This window comes from Engystomops pustulosus, chromosome 8, assembly GCF_040894005.1.
Source record: "Engystomops pustulosus chromosome 8, aEngPut4.maternal, whole genome shotgun sequence".
Taxonomy (NCBI): domain Eukaryota; kingdom Metazoa; phylum Chordata; class Amphibia; order Anura; family Leptodactylidae; genus Engystomops; species Engystomops pustulosus.
This window is the reverse complement of record NC_092418.1, coordinates 91034082-91051853: the sequence shown is the minus strand read 5'-3', so window position 1 is coordinate 91051853 and position 17772 is coordinate 91034082. Positions and strand designations below refer to the sequence as shown.

The 17772-nt window shown below is 41.4% G+C and overlaps 1 protein-coding gene and 1 long non-coding RNA gene across 7 annotated transcripts in view; one reads left to right on the top strand and one right to left on the bottom strand.

Moving 5' to 3' along the window:
- Positions 1 to 17772, bottom strand: part of LOC140075617 (uncharacterized) — a 67559-nt gene that overhangs the window by 30903 nt on the left and 18884 nt on the right. Inside the window, exon 3 of the long non-coding RNA XR_011849452.1 lies at positions 3628 to 3708. This is a non-coding gene — a long non-coding RNA (uncharacterized lncRNA). The remainder of the gene's footprint in view (positions 1 to 3627; positions 3709 to 17772) is intronic.
- The window catches only part of METAP1D (methionyl aminopeptidase type 1D, mitochondrial), a 130908-nt gene that overhangs the window by 108293 nt on the left and 4843 nt on the right, over positions 1 to 17772 (top strand). For all 6 annotated transcript variants that reach the window (XM_072121728.1, XM_072121730.1, XM_072121729.1 and 3 more), the window contains one exon: positions 6444 to 6541. In XM_072121728.1, coding sequence (XP_071977829.1) covers positions 6444 to 6541 — 98 coding nt within the window. The remainder of the gene's footprint in view (positions 1 to 6443; positions 6542 to 17772) is intronic.

Genomic DNA, 17772 nt, shown 5'->3' with positions numbered 1-17772 from the left:
TTCATATGGGTTTAGAGACTGTTACAAGATGTTACCATGTAATTTTCTCCACTTCACCTTCTCCATTCTGTAAGACCCGGTGCTCCCTTTTTCTGGCATCAACCAAGCCTTCATATTCCATTACCTGTGGGTCAAGATCCTCCTTCAATAATGACTCCTTGGATGTTGTTTGAATAAACCAATTATCTTTGACCATGGTCAGAGTGCAGGACTTTTATCCTCTGTGTTCTTGTTTTCTGAACACCATTTTTGGCTTCTCTGGTGATCTTAGTTTCCTTTGACCTTGAGCAAGTCTCCATGTTCCATCCCATCTTTCCTTGCTATAATTTTGGTCAGATTTTGATGGCTCATGAAACCGTCTTTATTGCTGTTAAGTCTAGTTTCCAAAGTCTTTCAGCACCTTCTTCTTGTCACCAAAAAACTCATGTGCAAAATATATTATCCCTTCCCCCTCCACTTCTTGGTAAAGGACCCTTAAAAATATTCTCCTACTGGCCGCTTAGGTGGCAGAGGCAAATCCATAGTGCCTCTCATTACTGCTCACCCACCCGTCTACACTTACCCTACCCCCCTTTCTCCCTTAGATACCCCCATTACACTTTTTGGATCTTTTAAAACTTGAGCTTTGAATTGCCAGTGTTCGGCGCTTCTTTCTTCACTAGCAGCACATGTCTGTATTCTAGACACAAAACTTTTGTTCAATAAATTGCATGATACAAAAATATTCTCCTCCCATAGTTTTATATACTTTGGAGTAGCCCTTGATTTTGCCACATTATTCCATGTGGATGAATTAACCAGATTTCTTTCTTGTTCATAAAATCCTGCTCTAAGCTGTTTTATGTCTTATTTTATTTATACAAAGAGATAGTACAAGAGCATACAGCATCAAGACAAGCGTCCCAAATCCTGTGACATACAATGAACTATTGTAAAAAGAAGCGATAGATTCCAATACATTAACAATAAAAATCACAGGATTCTAATAATTTGGCCCCAAGGAGCTCCAGGCCCACACGGGCAGGACTAGTGCTGGCTCAAGAGCCACTAACACCACTGAGACTGTTTTTATAAACTGCTCCACATTTTCTTGAAGACACGGCAAAACTAGAAGGTAAAAATAGTAGGATTCCACTTGGGAGAGAAAAAGGGACTGTGTACAGAGACCTTATACCAGTGATTTTAAAACTTTTAGAGGCTGAGTGCTCAAACTACATCCAAAAACCCAACTTATTTATCACAAAGTGCCGATATGGCAGTTTAATCAGCAATTTATTGCCACAGCTTTCAAGTATATCAGCATCTTGAGGATACTAATGCTGTTGAAAGACGGAGAGGAAATGTCACTCAACCTTTCTGGCAAACTCTTTGCTGGGGTGACAACCTGGGTGCCCACGTAGTTGGCTCACCACTGGCACATGTGCCACAGGTTTGCCACCACTCCCCTATACTATCAGAACAAACTTGTGTTCTATTTCTTGAGTTAATGGTCATGACATAGACCAGACATTAGATATATATTTTCATTCAAGGAAATCAACCTCTAGCATAGTACTGTTTTGATCTTAGCTCACTTACAGGTTGGTGTTTTCATTCTGATACATGTTATCTTTTTCCACCAAACATCATGGTGCTCCAGGGTGTGTCTGGAGGTCAGCACATAATTTTACACACCTCTGATGTGCATAATTCCCTCCTCCACCTTCCCCTTACCTTGGCCTAGAGCCGGTTATCCGCATTATGGAGCCATCGGCAAGAGTGGAATCGTAAGCGTCTTCACTGACTGAAGGCGGAAGGGAGGAGGAGGGAATTATGCATTTGAGTAATTAAGGGGAACCTGTCATCAGAAATGAGTCTAATAAACCACTACCAGTATCTGGTGTCAAGAAGCTTAATACCTCCCAGATCATGTTTTTTTCATGGCTCAGCGTGGTTCCATCATGCAGACCATCAACTTTGAAGTGAGATGTAAACTGGTATAAAGTTGAGGCGAAGAGTTTAAAGGAAACCTACCACTGCCCGCATGATGAAATCATGCGAGCAGACCACCCAGTAGGCTACTTAATGCTGATGCTGGCGCATAGTTTTGTTAGGCTCGGCGAACTTTAGTTTAGCTAAAAAAAACTATTTTCTTACATATTTAAATGAGCCCTCCGGTGCTACCCTGCGCCTTCTTCGGGCTGGCGATGGCTTCCAATGTTTAATTATTCCTCCTTCAGGTGCCGAGAGCCGTGACGTCACCAAGCTCTCGGCACCTATCGCCGGCCGGCTGTGCGAGACTTAGTGTCTGCGCATGCGCGATAGGTGGCGAGAGCTTGGTGACGTCACGGCTCTCGGCACCTGGAGGAATAATTAAACATCGGAAGCCATCGCCAGCCCGAAGATGGCGCAGGGTAGCACCGGAGGGCTCATTTAAATATGTAAGAAAATAGTTTTTTTTAGCTAAACTAAAGTTCACCGAGCCTAACAAAACTATGTGCCGGCATCAGCATTAAGTAGCCTACCAGGTGATTTGTTTGCATGATTTCACCATGCGGGCAGTGGTAGGTTTCCTTTAACATTGAAGTTGAGCTCTCCCCACATCCTCCCATGTGATTGACATAATGCACCGGACTTCAGGAGATCTGCCTAGTGATGTTTCTGGATGCAGTACTATCAATTACAGTAAACGGGGTGATCTGGGCAAGGAGAGCTTGACTTCAGTACTAAATTCTCCGCCTCCTTGACTTTTTACAACTAATTCACATTTCACTTCAAAGCTGATTTTCTAGATGATGCCCCCATACAGGACCATGAAAGAAACATGATCTGGAAGGTGTTTAGCTGCATGACAACATACTAGTAGTGGGTTATTAGGTCAGTATCTGATGACAGGTTCCCTTTAAGTTTCAGTATCTCTACCGGGCTTATATACATGTATTTTTTCCTAGTTGACTTCTTTAGCCAATAATGTAAAGAAATGGACACATATTTTTCCAGTGCACTCATGTTGAGTTAGGAGGCTCTTCTACGTGGTAATAGAAGCAAAAAGTATGGCCACCTTGACACCTGCTCTTGATTTCTTCAGTTTCATCCTTAAATAATGCTACCTTATCCATGGAATAGGTCCTCTATATCTAATTGTTGAGGGTTCAACACCAAGCACCCCAACCAATCAGTTGTCCTCTCCTAAAATTGTGGGCTCTCTGAGCTCTCTGTTTTTAATTTTTTCATGTTGGTGATGGCCTTATTATTACAGATTGGAAACACTTGGAAGATGTCAGTAATATAAAGAGTTTTATTCCGTTTTTTTAATGATTTTTTTAATCAAGCTAGTATTTTTACGGTATATAAATGTCCGCTATATGCGCTGGGCAATTGGAATCCATCACTGGCTTGTATTTAATTTGTCACAAATTATACTTAGTGCCATTTATAGTCATTCCGTATTAAGCATAACATTATTTGCCCGAATTAATTTTAATAGGTTCTAATGAATCGGGCATATTTATGATAACCGCACATCTGCATATGATTAGCATAACATTTTCTGTAATCTTTGTTTAGCTCTATGCTTTTACCATGGCGTTAACCTTTGCTGGTCCCGCATCATTTTCTAAGGTTGTAACACTGAACAAACTAACAAACCTCTTTAAGAACCGTACTTGTTTGTGTTACCAGCCTGTAGACCTTCACAGCATGGGGGTCATTTCATAGAAACGTATGTGCCTAAAAAAAAAAACACAAGCGTACAATTTACATAATGTAAATTAAATATGCAGGTTGTTGTATTGTTCCAAGCTGTGAAGAGGTTTACACTTTCATTTCCATCTTCACGACAGACTTATCAACATTTTTCTTTATTGCAGGACATCATCCCTGTTCTACAAGGGCTTATTTCCAAAATATCCTAGAAATGACCATTCTGGTGCAAATTTTACTTTTTAGAAGCAGTGAAAAGGAAAAATTACTTTTTCTAATTTGCTGAGTTTAGATTGTCCGTACATTATTATGTGGGCCACCATTGTAGTTTGGGTCTTGGAATTTTCTGTGTGAATAGGAGGTGAAATTAAGCTGTGACCTAATTTATTGTCAGTAGTGATGTAATGATGGGTCAGTGTTATTTATATAGAGGACATTGTACAGGGAGGGGGAGGAGATAAGCTGTGACATCATCTATTGTCAGTAGTGATGTGATGATGGGTCAGTGTTATTTATATAGAGGTCATTGTACAGGGAGGGGGAGGAGATAAGCTGTGACATCATCTATTGTCAGTAGTGATGTAATGATGGGTCAGTGTTATCTATATAGAGGTCATTGTACATGGAGGGGGAGGAGATAAGCTGTGACATCATCTATTGTCAGTAGTGATGTAATGATGGGTCAGTGTTATCTATATAGAGGTCATTGTACAGGGAGGGGGGGAGAGATAAGCTGTGACATCATCTATTGTCAGTAGTGATGTAATGATGGGTCAGTGTTATCTATATAGAGCTCATTGTACAGGGAGGGGGAGGTAAGCTGTGACATCACCTGTTGTCAGTAGTGATGTAATGATGGGTCAGTGTTATCTATATAGATGTCATTGTACAGGGAGGAGGAGATAAGCTGTGACATCATCTATTGTCAGTAGTAATGTAATGATGGGTCAGTGTTATCTATATAGAGGACATTGTACTGGGAGGGGGAGGAGATAAGCTGTGACGTCATCTATTGTCAGTAGTGATGTAATGATGGGTCAGTGTTATCTATATAGAGGTCATTGTACAGGGAGGAGGAGATACGCTGTGACATCATCTATTGTCAGTAGTGATGTAATGATGGGTCAGTGTTATCTATATAGAGGTCATTGTACAGGGAGGGGGGGAGAGATAAGCTGTGACATCATCTATTGTCAGTAGTGATGTAATGATGGGTCAGTGTTATCTATATAGAGCTCATTGTACAGGGAGGGGGAGGTAAGCTGTGACATCATCTGTTGTCAGTAGTGATGTAATGATGGGTCAGTGTTATCTATATAGATGTCATTGGACAGGGAGGAGGAGATAAGCTGTGACATCATCTATTGTCAGTAGTAATGTAATGATGGGTCAGTGTTTTCTATAAAGAGGACATTGTACTGGGAGGGGGAGGAGATAAGCTGTGACGTCATCTATTGTCAGTAGTGATGTAATGATGGGTCAGTGTTATCTATATAGAGGTCATTGTACAGGGAGGGGGAGGAGATAAGCAGTGACATCATCTATTGTCAGTAGTAATGTAATGATGGGTCAGTGTTATCTATATAGAGGACATTGTACTGGGAGGGGGAGGAGATAAGCTGTGACGTCATCTATTGTCAGTAGTGATGTAATGATGGGTCAGTGTTATCTATATAGAGGACATTGTACAGGGAGGGGGAGGAGATAAGCTGTGACATCATCTATTGTGAGTAGTGATGTAATGATGGGTCAGTGTTATCTATATAGAGGTCATTGTACAGGGATGAGGAGGAGATAAGCTGTGACATCATCTATTGTCAGTAGTGATGTAATGATGGGTCAGTGTTATCTATATAGAGGTCATTGTACAGGAAGGTGGAGGAGATAAGCTGTGACATCATCTATTGTCAGTAGTGATGTAATGATGGGTCAGTGTTATCTATATAGAGGTCATTGTACAGGAAGGGGGAGGAGATAAGCTGTGACATCATCTATTGTCAGTAGTGATGTAATGATGGGTCAGTGTTATCTATATAGAGGTCATTGTACAGGAAGGTGGAGGAGATAAGCTGTGACATCATCTATTGTCAGTAGTGATGTAATGATGGGTCAGTGTTATCTATATAGAGGTCATTGTACAGGAAGGGGGAGGAGATACGCTGTGACATCATCTATTGTAAGTTATGTTGGGTCATACATCTGGTACTTCTATAAACTTCTGTCTGTCTTGTAAGCAGCATATAATTCAGCAGGGCTTTTAGAATGCAATGCATTTCTATTACAAAGGAAGGATGTCAAGGAAAAAGCACTTTATACTTATAATATATAATACAAAGTTTCTCATATTCACTGCATTATTATGTGTAAAGTTTTTGAAGCGTTTGTGACCTTTTTTATGTAATAATTTATCTATTTTTCATTGCAGTGGATTTGAAGCTCTGTATTAATAAAAACTGAGACACACTTAAAAATACTATCTCCAGATTATGATTGTCTCTCTTTGCTCTTCAAGTAATATCAAGTGTTGACTTCGTCAATTCCTAAATAAAACATAATTAGTAGAATGCGGTATTTGCCAGAATGTAGTAAATTGCTGAAATTAGACCTCAGAATTAGGCTTTTAGGCTTCTAAATATGTTTAAAAAATTTGTACGAAGCATATCTACAGCAAAATTACATGTTTCTCCTACATTGAGAGTCTAACTGGGGACAAATCTTAAATTTAGAATTCATATGATGACCATTTTATCTATATTTTACAGCCGGATTGCCAAGGAGAATAATTTCACAGTCTGTCCTCAGTTTATTGGTCATGGAATCGGATCTTATTTTCATGGGCACCCTGAGATTTGGCATCATGGTAAGTAACGTACGGTAACTTGGTTGGATATTGTCATAACTCATAGGACTTCAAGGTTGTCTGCAATGTTTTACATTGTGTACAAAATTCTTGTGGTAATTATAAGTGGTTTTAACATTTTTGATTGCTCTTCCCCATCAACAATCTAATCAGTGTCTGGGACCCCTACAGATCTCGAGAACAGACCCCCACAGGTCTTGAGAATGGGGGGCATCCTGGTGCCCTGTTCAATACTATGGGAGTGCCAGAAATTGTGAGAATGGAACCCCCGTTCTTGTGGTCAGTGAGGGTCCCAGCAGTCAGCCCCCAACAAAAAAAAGTTGTCCCCTATGCAAATCAGCCAGAGGGGCTCCGGGCTCTATAGCTACTAATTCAGGCTGCAGCCCCTCAGTCTCAATTGTATAATTTTTAAGCCTTTTTTCATAAAAACAAGGGCATAAGAGGCTTAACCGGTTAAGGACCGGGCCCTTTCCTGTATTCTTTTCCATTTTGCACTCCCCACCTTCAAAAATCTATAACTTTTTATTTTTACACGTAAAGAGCTGTGTGACGGCTTGTTTTCTGCACTTCATAGTGATAGTATTGAATATTCCATGCCGTGTACTGGGAAGCGGGAAAAAAATTTCAAATGCAGTGAAAATGGTGAAAAAACGCATTTGCGCCATTTTCTTGTGGGCTTGGATATTACGGCTTTCACCGAGCGCCCAGAATGACATGTCTACTTTATTCTTTGGGTTGGTACGATTATGGGGATACCAAATTTGTATAGGTTTATAATGTTTTCATACATTTACAAAAATTTAAACCTCCTGTACAAAATGTCAAGGTAAAAAACATCCTTGACATTGAAAAACAGAAAATAAACTCTTTAAGATTGAAGTCTACTGGTCCAGGCCCCCCCCCCCTCCCATAATAAATATGAAGATCCAAAAAAGAGCCAAACAATGCAAAATGAAATCAGAGTTTTGTTGTCTTTACTTTAACGTGTATAGAAGAACTGAATGTGTTTTCCAAGTTACTCAAAAAGTTGCTTCCTGTGCAACCAGTTTGGTCCTATTTTTGAACATTTTAGAAAAACCATGTAACTTAAGGGCCTATTGACCTCTATAAATACATAAGAGAGAAATCCTGAAGTCAGGCCGGTCAACTGTGTTTACTCTACTGTGTATTGAGGTCCTTAAGTGGGTTCCCAAATTTTATTGTTATCCGGTAGAGACTGAATGGAGTGGTAAGGCGCAAGCTTGACCTACCGTTCCATCATTTAGTGAGAGCGGTACTCCCCTATTCTTGTGAACTGTGGGGGATCATTGTTCATTTTCGTGATCAGTCAGGGTCCCGACCGCAATGCTGACCGGGTCCAACTTGAATGAACTCTTCCGCGATTCACTAACATCGGTCGCCCGATATCCTGCATGTGCCACTTCCTCGCTTAGGTCCGATGGAGTTCTTCTTCCTGGTGCATGTAAGTTCTTGATCTTTTAGTTAAATCCCGCGCTCAGTCCGAATCAGTCGGATCGTCTGATGGCCCGCCCCCTCCCGATTTCTGTCGCATGGAAGCCAGCCCAGCCGCACCACAATTCGATCACGTGCGACCCAATCTCCAGTTAAATACCTGTCACAGCGGCGCAAATATCGAAAACGTCGTTAAATCTGACAAAAGTGCGTCCGCTGACCCTTAGTAAATAAGCCCAATGTCTTTCCATGATGTATAACATCTCACACAACCTTGACTGACTATGATTTATGTTATGATATATGGCGGTCTCTCCATTCCCGGTACATTATGCAAAAATGGATCTCATGCTGAAAAACTTTGGCCAATTTACATTCCTTATGCCAATTTTAAGACGTGGGACCACTTTTTCCCATGATTCACCTGTACCGCATACTGTCAAAGGCATAAAACCATTCAGACTTTCAAGAGAAAAGAATGTATGGAATCCTGGCTTGGACCCAAGACAAAATATTCCCGGCAAACGTTCACTAGGAGAAGTTTAACATGTAATTCAAGCTAACATTTTAAGGGAGTTTTTCCTCTTTAAGTGTTTGAAAGAAAATATGTGTATTGTGCTAGCTTTTCCATTCACCTTCCCCAGGACTAACAATGGCGACATTGTACGAATGACAACGTCACATGTCTCCGTTAGATATTTGTGTTGGCAGCAAGAAACCAAAATTTTCTTATAAGTAGATGGGTTTTGCAGATGTTGAAAAATTTCCTTTAAGCACAAGGCAGGAACAATATGAAGTAGGCAACGCACCCCTGAGACAGGTACAGACCTCCGAGCTGTGGTTCATCATGTATTAGGCATCTATTTCAATGAACTGATCCCTTCTATTATTGCGGTTGAATTCAGAAGATCATTGTTAGAGTTACAGGTTTTCATTACCTCTTATATATATTCATTGCTGCCAACTTTCTATTCACATCTGTGTTAATTGTAAAATTCCCCTCCTCTCATTCAAGGCTTAACATCCTTCTGCCAGCACTTATTGCTCTAATCTTTTACTGTGCACTTGTGTTATCTCCAGCGCTCGCTTTGCTCTGCCACTTTGCTATAATTCTCCTACATGACTGGGATCTTTTAATTATGGCTTCTTATGCTCTACTGTTTTCTGCCGTCTGTTCATCAGTCTAGCCCCGGAACTGCCGGGACGGAGGTGTCAAAAACAGAATAGCTCAATACCCATGTAGTTTTTGTTGGACACAGTGGTGGAACGACAGCGATAAGGTTATGGCTCCTGGTCGCTGTCTTCTTACCGATGGTAGGATATTAGTATTTTAAAAGTAGATTATAATTTTGAAGATTAAAATATCTTGAAAATAGTTATGTACTACTCCGCTCCCTTTGCTCTGGAGCGCTTTGCATGAATCTGTGGACCTAGTTATTGTTTCCTTATACAGGCGGTCCCCTACTTAAAAACACCCAACTTACAATCGACCCCTAATTACAAACGGACCTCTGGTAATTGGTAATTTACTGTACTTTAGCCTTAGGCTACAATAAACAGCTATAACAGTTATCACAGGTGTCTGTAATGAAGATTTACTGTTAATCCTGGTTCTTATGACAATCCAACATGTTTAAAATCCAATTCTCACAGAGACCAAAACAATTTTGGCTGGATCGACAGTTATAAAATAAACAGTTCTGACTTCCATACAAATTCAACTTAAGAACAAGCCTACAGAACCCAGGGACTGTCTGTACTGAACTTTTTTTTTTTAGTAATATCAGCTTTAGTGACATGCGTAGGATCAGTGTAGGACTAATGTGCCTACAGCCCACCGGTAAAATCTTTAACTGGGCCCACCGCTGTACACTATAGTTTGCTTTCTTGTCGTTCCCTTGGACTATTATGGTCTTAGTAGTCCTGTCCATAACCTGCTGACTGGTCCTTGCCTGGTCTAGGCCCTCTTAGCTCTGTAAACCAGCAATATATACCCATAAAGTAGGGCCTAGGCACCCAGCCAGCTCAAGGGCCCAGCAATGGTTCCACCTGTTGGAGCCTGTGTAGGAAAAATAAATAATAAAATATTGAGAGAAGGCAGGACAGAGAAAGAGTGCCTTTTAGAAGACACTGCCCACTGAGCTCTGAACTTGCAGCTTCACAAGCCTTGACCAGGTTGTAAAAATACAAGAATGATTATAGAAATCTTTGTGTTGACCTCAAGAGTAAAGTATACATACTCTTCCAATACTCATCCATTTGTTACATTGATATTGAAAAAAGTTATATTGACCTTTTAAAGGGAATCTGTCACCAGATATTACCCCATTAAACTGCAAGCCCCCCCCCCCTTCCCCTAGGGTAGGGTATAATAAGTTCTGATCTGTCCCCTCTATCAGACTCAGCGGGTACTAGTAGGCCCGCAACCAGCTGATTGGCAGAGGCTATGTAGCTACTTCTTGATTCCGTCCAAGTATTATGTGTACAGGAAGTATTGAGAAGTTATAAAAAAAAAAGTACAGGCAGTCCCCGGGTTACATACAAGATAGGGTCTGTAGGTTTGTTCTTAAGTTGAGTTTGTATGTAAGTCGGAACTGTATATATTATCATTGTAATCCCAGACAGAACTTTTTTGGTCTCTGGGACAATTGGATTTTAAAAATGTTGGGTTGTCATAAGAATCAGGATTAACAATAAAGCTTCATTACAGACACCTGTGATAACTGTTATAGCTGATTATTGTAGCCTAGGGCTAAAGTACAAGAAATTACCAATATCCAGAGGTCCGTTTGTAACTATGGGTCGTATGTAAGTCGAGTGTTCTTAAGTAGGGGACCGCCTGTATACGTGTTAAAGAAGGAAAGTGTGTTACACTCAATATCGGATAATGTAATGACCCCTTAACGACTCCTTATTGGCTGGTTCCAAGAAGCTACGAGACTTAAAGCTAAAATCTACTCCTCTACTCCATCACAAAATAACCAGGGAACCTGTCATCACATTTCCACAAACACAGCTATTTTTCTTCAAAGGACATCTACCACCAGGATGAAAGACTGTATGCAAATGAGACTGTGGGGCTCCAGGCTCCATTAACACCTATGCAGCCTGGAGCCCCTCAAGCTTATTTTCATACAGTCCTTCATCCTGGTGGTAGCTCTTTCACATGGAATAAATCCACTAAGGTATTTTTTCACTACAATCTGGTGTGCTGCCTTTTTTTCCTTTGTCTAGATAGATAGATAAAATGGAAAAAGTTCAAGTCCGCACAGTAAAGTGACTCCTGAGAAGGAGGGGTGCAATGCCTCCAAGGATTTCGGCTTGATCCTGGTTTGTAGTCAACGAATGGAAAAAGCATTGAGGCCTTGAGGCTTGAAAAAGGTGTCCAACACCGAAACGTCGCTACCCGTTTCAATAAAAATCACTCACGTTTGATTTGAACCTTGGAGTGCTGCCTGCCTTTTCCATTCGTAGATTGATAGATGCCGTAGATAGATAGGAGATAGATACCGTAGATAGATGGATAGATAGATACCGGAGATAGATAGATAGATAGATACCGGAGATAGATGGATAGATACCGGAGATAGATGGATAGATACCGGAGATAGATAGGAAATAGATTGATACCGGAGATAGATAGATAGATAGATACCGGAGATAGATAGATACTGGAGATAGATAGATAGATAGATAGATAGATAGATACCGGAGATAGATAGATACCCTCGATAGACACCCTAGATAGATAGATACCGTAGATAGATAGATAGATAGATAGATAGATAGATAGATAGATAGATAGATACCGGACATAGGAGATAGATAGATAGATAGATACCGTAGATAGATAGATAGATAGATAGATAGATAGATACCGGAGATAGGAGATAGATAGATAGATACCGTAGATAGATAGATAGATAGATAGATACCGTAGATAGATAGATACCGGAGATAGGAGATAGATAGATACCGGAGATAGATGGATAGATACCGGAGATAGATGGATAGATACCGGAGATAGATGGATAGATACCGGAGATAGATGGATCGATAGATAGATACCGGAGATAGATAGATACCGGAGATAGATACCGTAGATAGATAGATACCGGAGATAGATAGGTACCGGAGATAGATACCGGAGATAGGAGATAGATAGATAGATAGATACCGGAGATAGATAGGAGATAGATAGATACCGGAGATAGGAGATAGATAGGTACCAGAGATAGATAGATACCGTAGATGGGAGATAGATAGATACCGTAGATAGACAAAGATTAGATTACATACATACTTTAATGTTCCCAAAAAGGGACATAGATAATAGGAAATGCTTGTTATTGATAAAGGAACACAACCGTATTTGGATATTTCTGGGAACTGATGGAAATATTATTTGGGGGATATGTTTCCTCTAGCAGTTTTGTTTTTAGAAATCTTTCGGTGAAAGTGTAGGTTTCCAGAATGTGTCATGATGAGAGTAAAGCTGTGGACATTTAGGTAAAGTAATAGAATATGATTTGTCTTGATCTGTTTGTACCAGTACGTCCTGGTGCTCCATGGCATCATGCACGACATGCCATAAAGAAGATGAGATCACGTAAATGAAATAGTGATGACATGTACGGTGAATTGATCAGTGGGACGAGCGCGATATGCATCTCAATTACAGTGCGTGTGAGTTCTGTTTCATTTCATAATGAAGAATATTATAGACTGTAGTCCCATGATGAAGGATTGGACGTCTTATGTGTCTTCAAGTATGAATCTCAGAACTCCCAGTATTCCTAGAGGTAAGTCCCGAATCCAGGAAGAAAGGATAACACGCATGGCCTGCTCTTTGTAACTACATACCCCAAAATGTGCAATATACACTGCACCAAGTAAAGGCACAATGCAAAAAAGTATCATAGAAATCCATATCCTAGAGAAGATTTAGGAGGATGGTCTTGTGGGCACATCCTCTCCCTAAGGACCAGGTAAGATCATCAGAAAAGCATTTATGTGAAGTAACTTACTGTAAATGAAAATGCTGCCTAAATCATAGATGGATCTAGACGACGGAAGGATTGAACTTCCAATAATTCATTTATTGTGCTATATACATTATCTATTTTAGCAAAAGTAGTAGATTACAATTTTGATGATTCTTCTGTCCTAGAAAATTCCAGCAACACTACTTTCTCCTAAATAATATTTAAAGGAAATGTGTTGAATTTACCTTAATCTGTAGATAGGATGTTATATAGGGCATGAGGAACGGAGTACATAGTGCAGGGAGCATGTCATAGAGCAATAGGAGCTTAGCAGATTATATATAATGTTTTATTTGCAGTCAGCATGTTATAGAACAGGAGGCACTGAGCAGATTATTTATAGTGTCCTATCTGCAGGAAGCATGTTATTGAGCAAGAGGAGCTGAGCAGGTTGTACAAAATGCCCTATCAGCAGGCAGCATGTTATAGAGCAAGAGAAGCATGTGCTGTCAGGATGCTATAGAGCAGTGATGGTGAACTTTTTAGAGTCCGAGTGCCCAAACTAGAACCAAACAAATGCAAAGTGCCAACATTTTGCAAAGTACAATTTAAGTTGTAACACCTTGCTACCTGTTTTGTCAAGGCTTTTAATTGTAGCAGCGTCTGTAGGGCACCAAAACAGTTGCAAGAAAGGAGAAATTCAGTTTATCATTGTAGCTTCCTTCCAGGGTCCCCTGAACAGGAAGAATTGGGGGGCCCAAGACAGGAGCTTTAATAATAATGCAACCTTGTCTGCACCTCTTTGCCTCTCATGTAGTCCCAGGCTGCTAAGGATGTGTAGCTTTAGCCCTGATCACAGCATGTCCTGGGTGCCGGGGACTGCAGGAGGAGGTTTTGAGTCCTGTCTGGAAACTCTGTGCTGGGGTGATGGCCTGGGTGCCCACAGAGAGTGCTCCAAGTGCCACCTCTGGCACCCGTGCCATAGGTTCGCCATCACTGCTATAGAGCAAGAAAAGCCGAGCAGACTGTACATATTGTACATATAGTCCTATCTGCAGACAGCATGCTATAGAGCAGGAGGAGCTGAGCAAATTGTACATAGTGTCCTATCTGCAGGCAGCATGTTATAGAGCTGGAGGAGCTGAGCAGATTGTACATAGTGTCCTATCTGCTGGCATAATGTTATAAAGCAGGAGGAGCTGAGCAGATTGTACATAGTGTCCTATCTGCAGACAGAATGTTCTAGAGAACAAGAAGCTGAACAGATTGCACATAGTGTCCTATCTGTAGGCAGCATGCTATAGAGCAGGAGGAGCAGATCAGGTTGTACATTTTATTTTTGGGGGGTTTAAAGATCTGAGTGCATATTTGGAGTTTCCCCCATATTTTTTAATAAGCATGTAATGCACTTGTCCTTCACTTACAGGTAACAATAATTACAACATATATTTGATGGAAAAGTTATAGACCAGTGCTCATGCTACATCCACCCTTGGACCTGCTGCCCATGTGTAATCCTGTTGCCATGTTCCCTAGATATGACTTAAAGGAAACCTACCAGTTGATTTGATGCATTATGAAGCAAACATACCTTGAGAATGCTGTAGCTACACTGATGCAGGATCATATCTTGTTTAATCTCTGTGGTGAGTGGTTTTGCTGATAAAACGATTATAAAATTATGATAATGAAGCTCTGCCCCTTCTATGGCTGCTGCAGCTTTTCTCCTATTACATTAGTTATTCACTGCAGGAGAGGATGATGTAATCCCTGGGTTGTGCCTAAAGGCAGAATAATCAATTGCTGCACCACCCCCCAGCTGCTTTGTATGAGTGAATCCAGCTCAGGTTGATTAGTCATGTCTTGACTAATCTCCATGTCTAATGAAAAGCTCCGTGTGTAATGTGTTTATGTAGGCAGCCAGCCTGACCCAGCTTTCCCAAAGTCCTGAATGTTATAATTGTTTTATCAGCATAACCACTCAGCTCAGGGATTAACCAAGATATGATCCTGTATCAGTGTAGCTACAGCATTCTCAAGGTATGTTTGCTTCATAATGCATCAAATCAAATGGTAGATTTCCTTTAATAACACAAACTTGGGTTTGGAAGGTAAATCTGTATTGAAGTGTGCTAATCTCACAGTGATACAAGGTCCAAAGCGGTGCCCTCAGGATCCACATACGTGGAACGTCGCCTGCTTCGTGCATGGATTCAGTCCACTCACATAACAAATGGTTTCTATATAAAGTAACTAGTAATGCCGGGCTCCGTTATAGCGGGGATGTGATTATACTCCACTCTGAAACAATACAGATGTTTCTCGGTAGCCTACGTTTATCTAGCAAATTTGTATCATGGAGACTAGTTGATACATAGAGACAGGCACAGGAGGAGAGTTATGGGAAAATGTCCTGCATGAATAATATTCTCCATGATCCGAATTTCATCTCAGCAGATAGTGTTTATTGGACCAGGGTTTGGCTCAGAATACACCAAAAACCGGGTGACATTAGTCCCTTGAGAATCTAACACAGAGAGTACAAAAGGGGGAGAAACCTCTATAAAACGTAACCTTTAATACTTCTAATAAAATTCGGGAATTAATCCTCAAACGAGTAGACAAAAAACGGACTCCACAATGTGTGTTCCCACACATCTATCGGGGGGACCTGTTCCTTTGCTGCCACCATGTACAATTGGGACATTGCCTGTAGGGTGCACTAGACACCTTGTGTGTTTATATCACCCGATGCTTCATTTGATGCAACTTGTGTTTGTAGGGTCAATTATTTCCCCTGATGAGCCTGAGGGTACAGGCGAAACATCCCATGTTGCGATACATGGACCTACATGTGCATTAATTTGCACTTCTTTTGGGTGTACTAATTTGCTGTGGTACCTCAGACATCGCTGAGGGTCACAGAAATAGAGACAGAACTACCTATCCAGGGATAGGTTCAGGTCAGGGGGGCTATTGTCTAGGATTGCCACTCCAAATTGAGTTTCTTAGGGAACAACAGGTCTGACTTCCAAAACTGTTCCAAACTGACAGCTGCCCCTACATGGATGGCCAGGGTCAAGCATAGCTAGGGGGGGCATCCAAATTCCTGAATATGAAAGGAAGATGTTGTGAGAAATAAATGGAATACAATAATCTTTATATAAGGCCATCATATTCCTAGCATAGCGCTTTACAAATCATGGGGGACAAATAATATAAGACAATACGGAGTGAGGGCCCAAGAGCTTACAATCTATGAAGATGAGGGGGTGACACAAGAGCTTACAGTCTATGAGGGTGAGGGGTGACACAAGAGCTTACAGTCCATAAGGATGAAGGGGGTGACACAAGAGCTTACAGTCTATGAAGATGAGGGGGTGACACAAGAGCTTACAGTCTATGAGGGTGAGGGGTGACACAAGAGCTTACAGTCCATAAGGATGAAGGGGGTGACACAAGAGCTTACAGTCTATGAGGTTGAGGGGGTGACACAAGAGCTTACAGTCTATGAGGATGAGGGGGTGACACAAGAGCTTACAGTCTCTGAGGATGAAGGGGTGACACAAGAGCTTACAGCCTATGAGGATGAGGGGGTGACACAAGAGCTTACAGTCTATGAGGATGAAGGGGTGACACAAGAGCTTACAGTCTATGAGGATGAGGGGTGACACAAGAGCTTACAGTCTCTGAGGATGAAGGGGTGACACAAGAGCTTACAGCCTATGAGGATGAGGGGGTGACACAAGAGCTTACAGTCTATGAGGATGAAGGGGTGACACAAGAGCTTACAGTCTATGAGGATGAGGGGTGACACAAGAGCTTACAGTCTATGAGGATGAGGGGGTGACCCAAGAGCTTACCGTCTATGAGGATGAGGGGGTGACCCAAGAGCTTACAGTCTATGAGGATGAGGGGGTGACACAAGAGCTTACAGTCTATGAGGATGAGGGGGGTAACACAAGAGCTTACAGTCTATGAGGATGAGGGGGGACACAAGAGCTTACAGTCTAGGACAGGGGTAGGGAACCTATGGCTCAGGAGCCAGATATGGCTCTTTTGTTGGCTGCATCTGGCTCTCAGACAGATCTTTAATAAATAGTGATGGCTGCTGTGTGTCATAGACTGATCACTGGACACAGGGAGCGATGTTACCACTGCCTATGTCCTTTTTACGACCCAGGCGCCATCAGCGCCATTGACTAAGCCTGAGTCAAAGAGAAGAGCGTGGGAGTGATGAGGAGCTGGCTGCAGGGAGTGCAGGTAATTGAATATTCTTTTTTTTTTTTTTTTTTTGCTGTGACTACAGATCTACTGGGGGGCATGCGCTGTGGCTACCTATCTTCTTGGGGGCATGTGCTGTGGCTACCCATCTACTGGGAGTATGTGCTGTGGCTGTCTATCTACTGGGAGTATGTTCTGTGGCTACCTATATACTGGGAGTATGTGCTGTGGCTACCTATATACTGGGCGACATGTGCTATGACTACCTATCTACTTGGGGGCATGTGCTGTGGCTACCTATCTACTGGGCGTATTTGCTGTGGCTACCCATCTACTGGGGGTATGAGCTTACAGTCTACGAGGATGAGGGGGGCACAAGAGCTTACAGTCTACTAGGATGAGGATTATTACACTGTCCAACTAATAGAAAAGTAAATATGTTACACATACATAGTACAATGTGTAGTCATAATAGAGAAAGGAAGGGCCTATCTGAAAGTTACTTTACCTTCTGAACCCCCTCATTGAGTTTTATGCTGTTAGTTCATGCTTCACATAACTTACCGTATG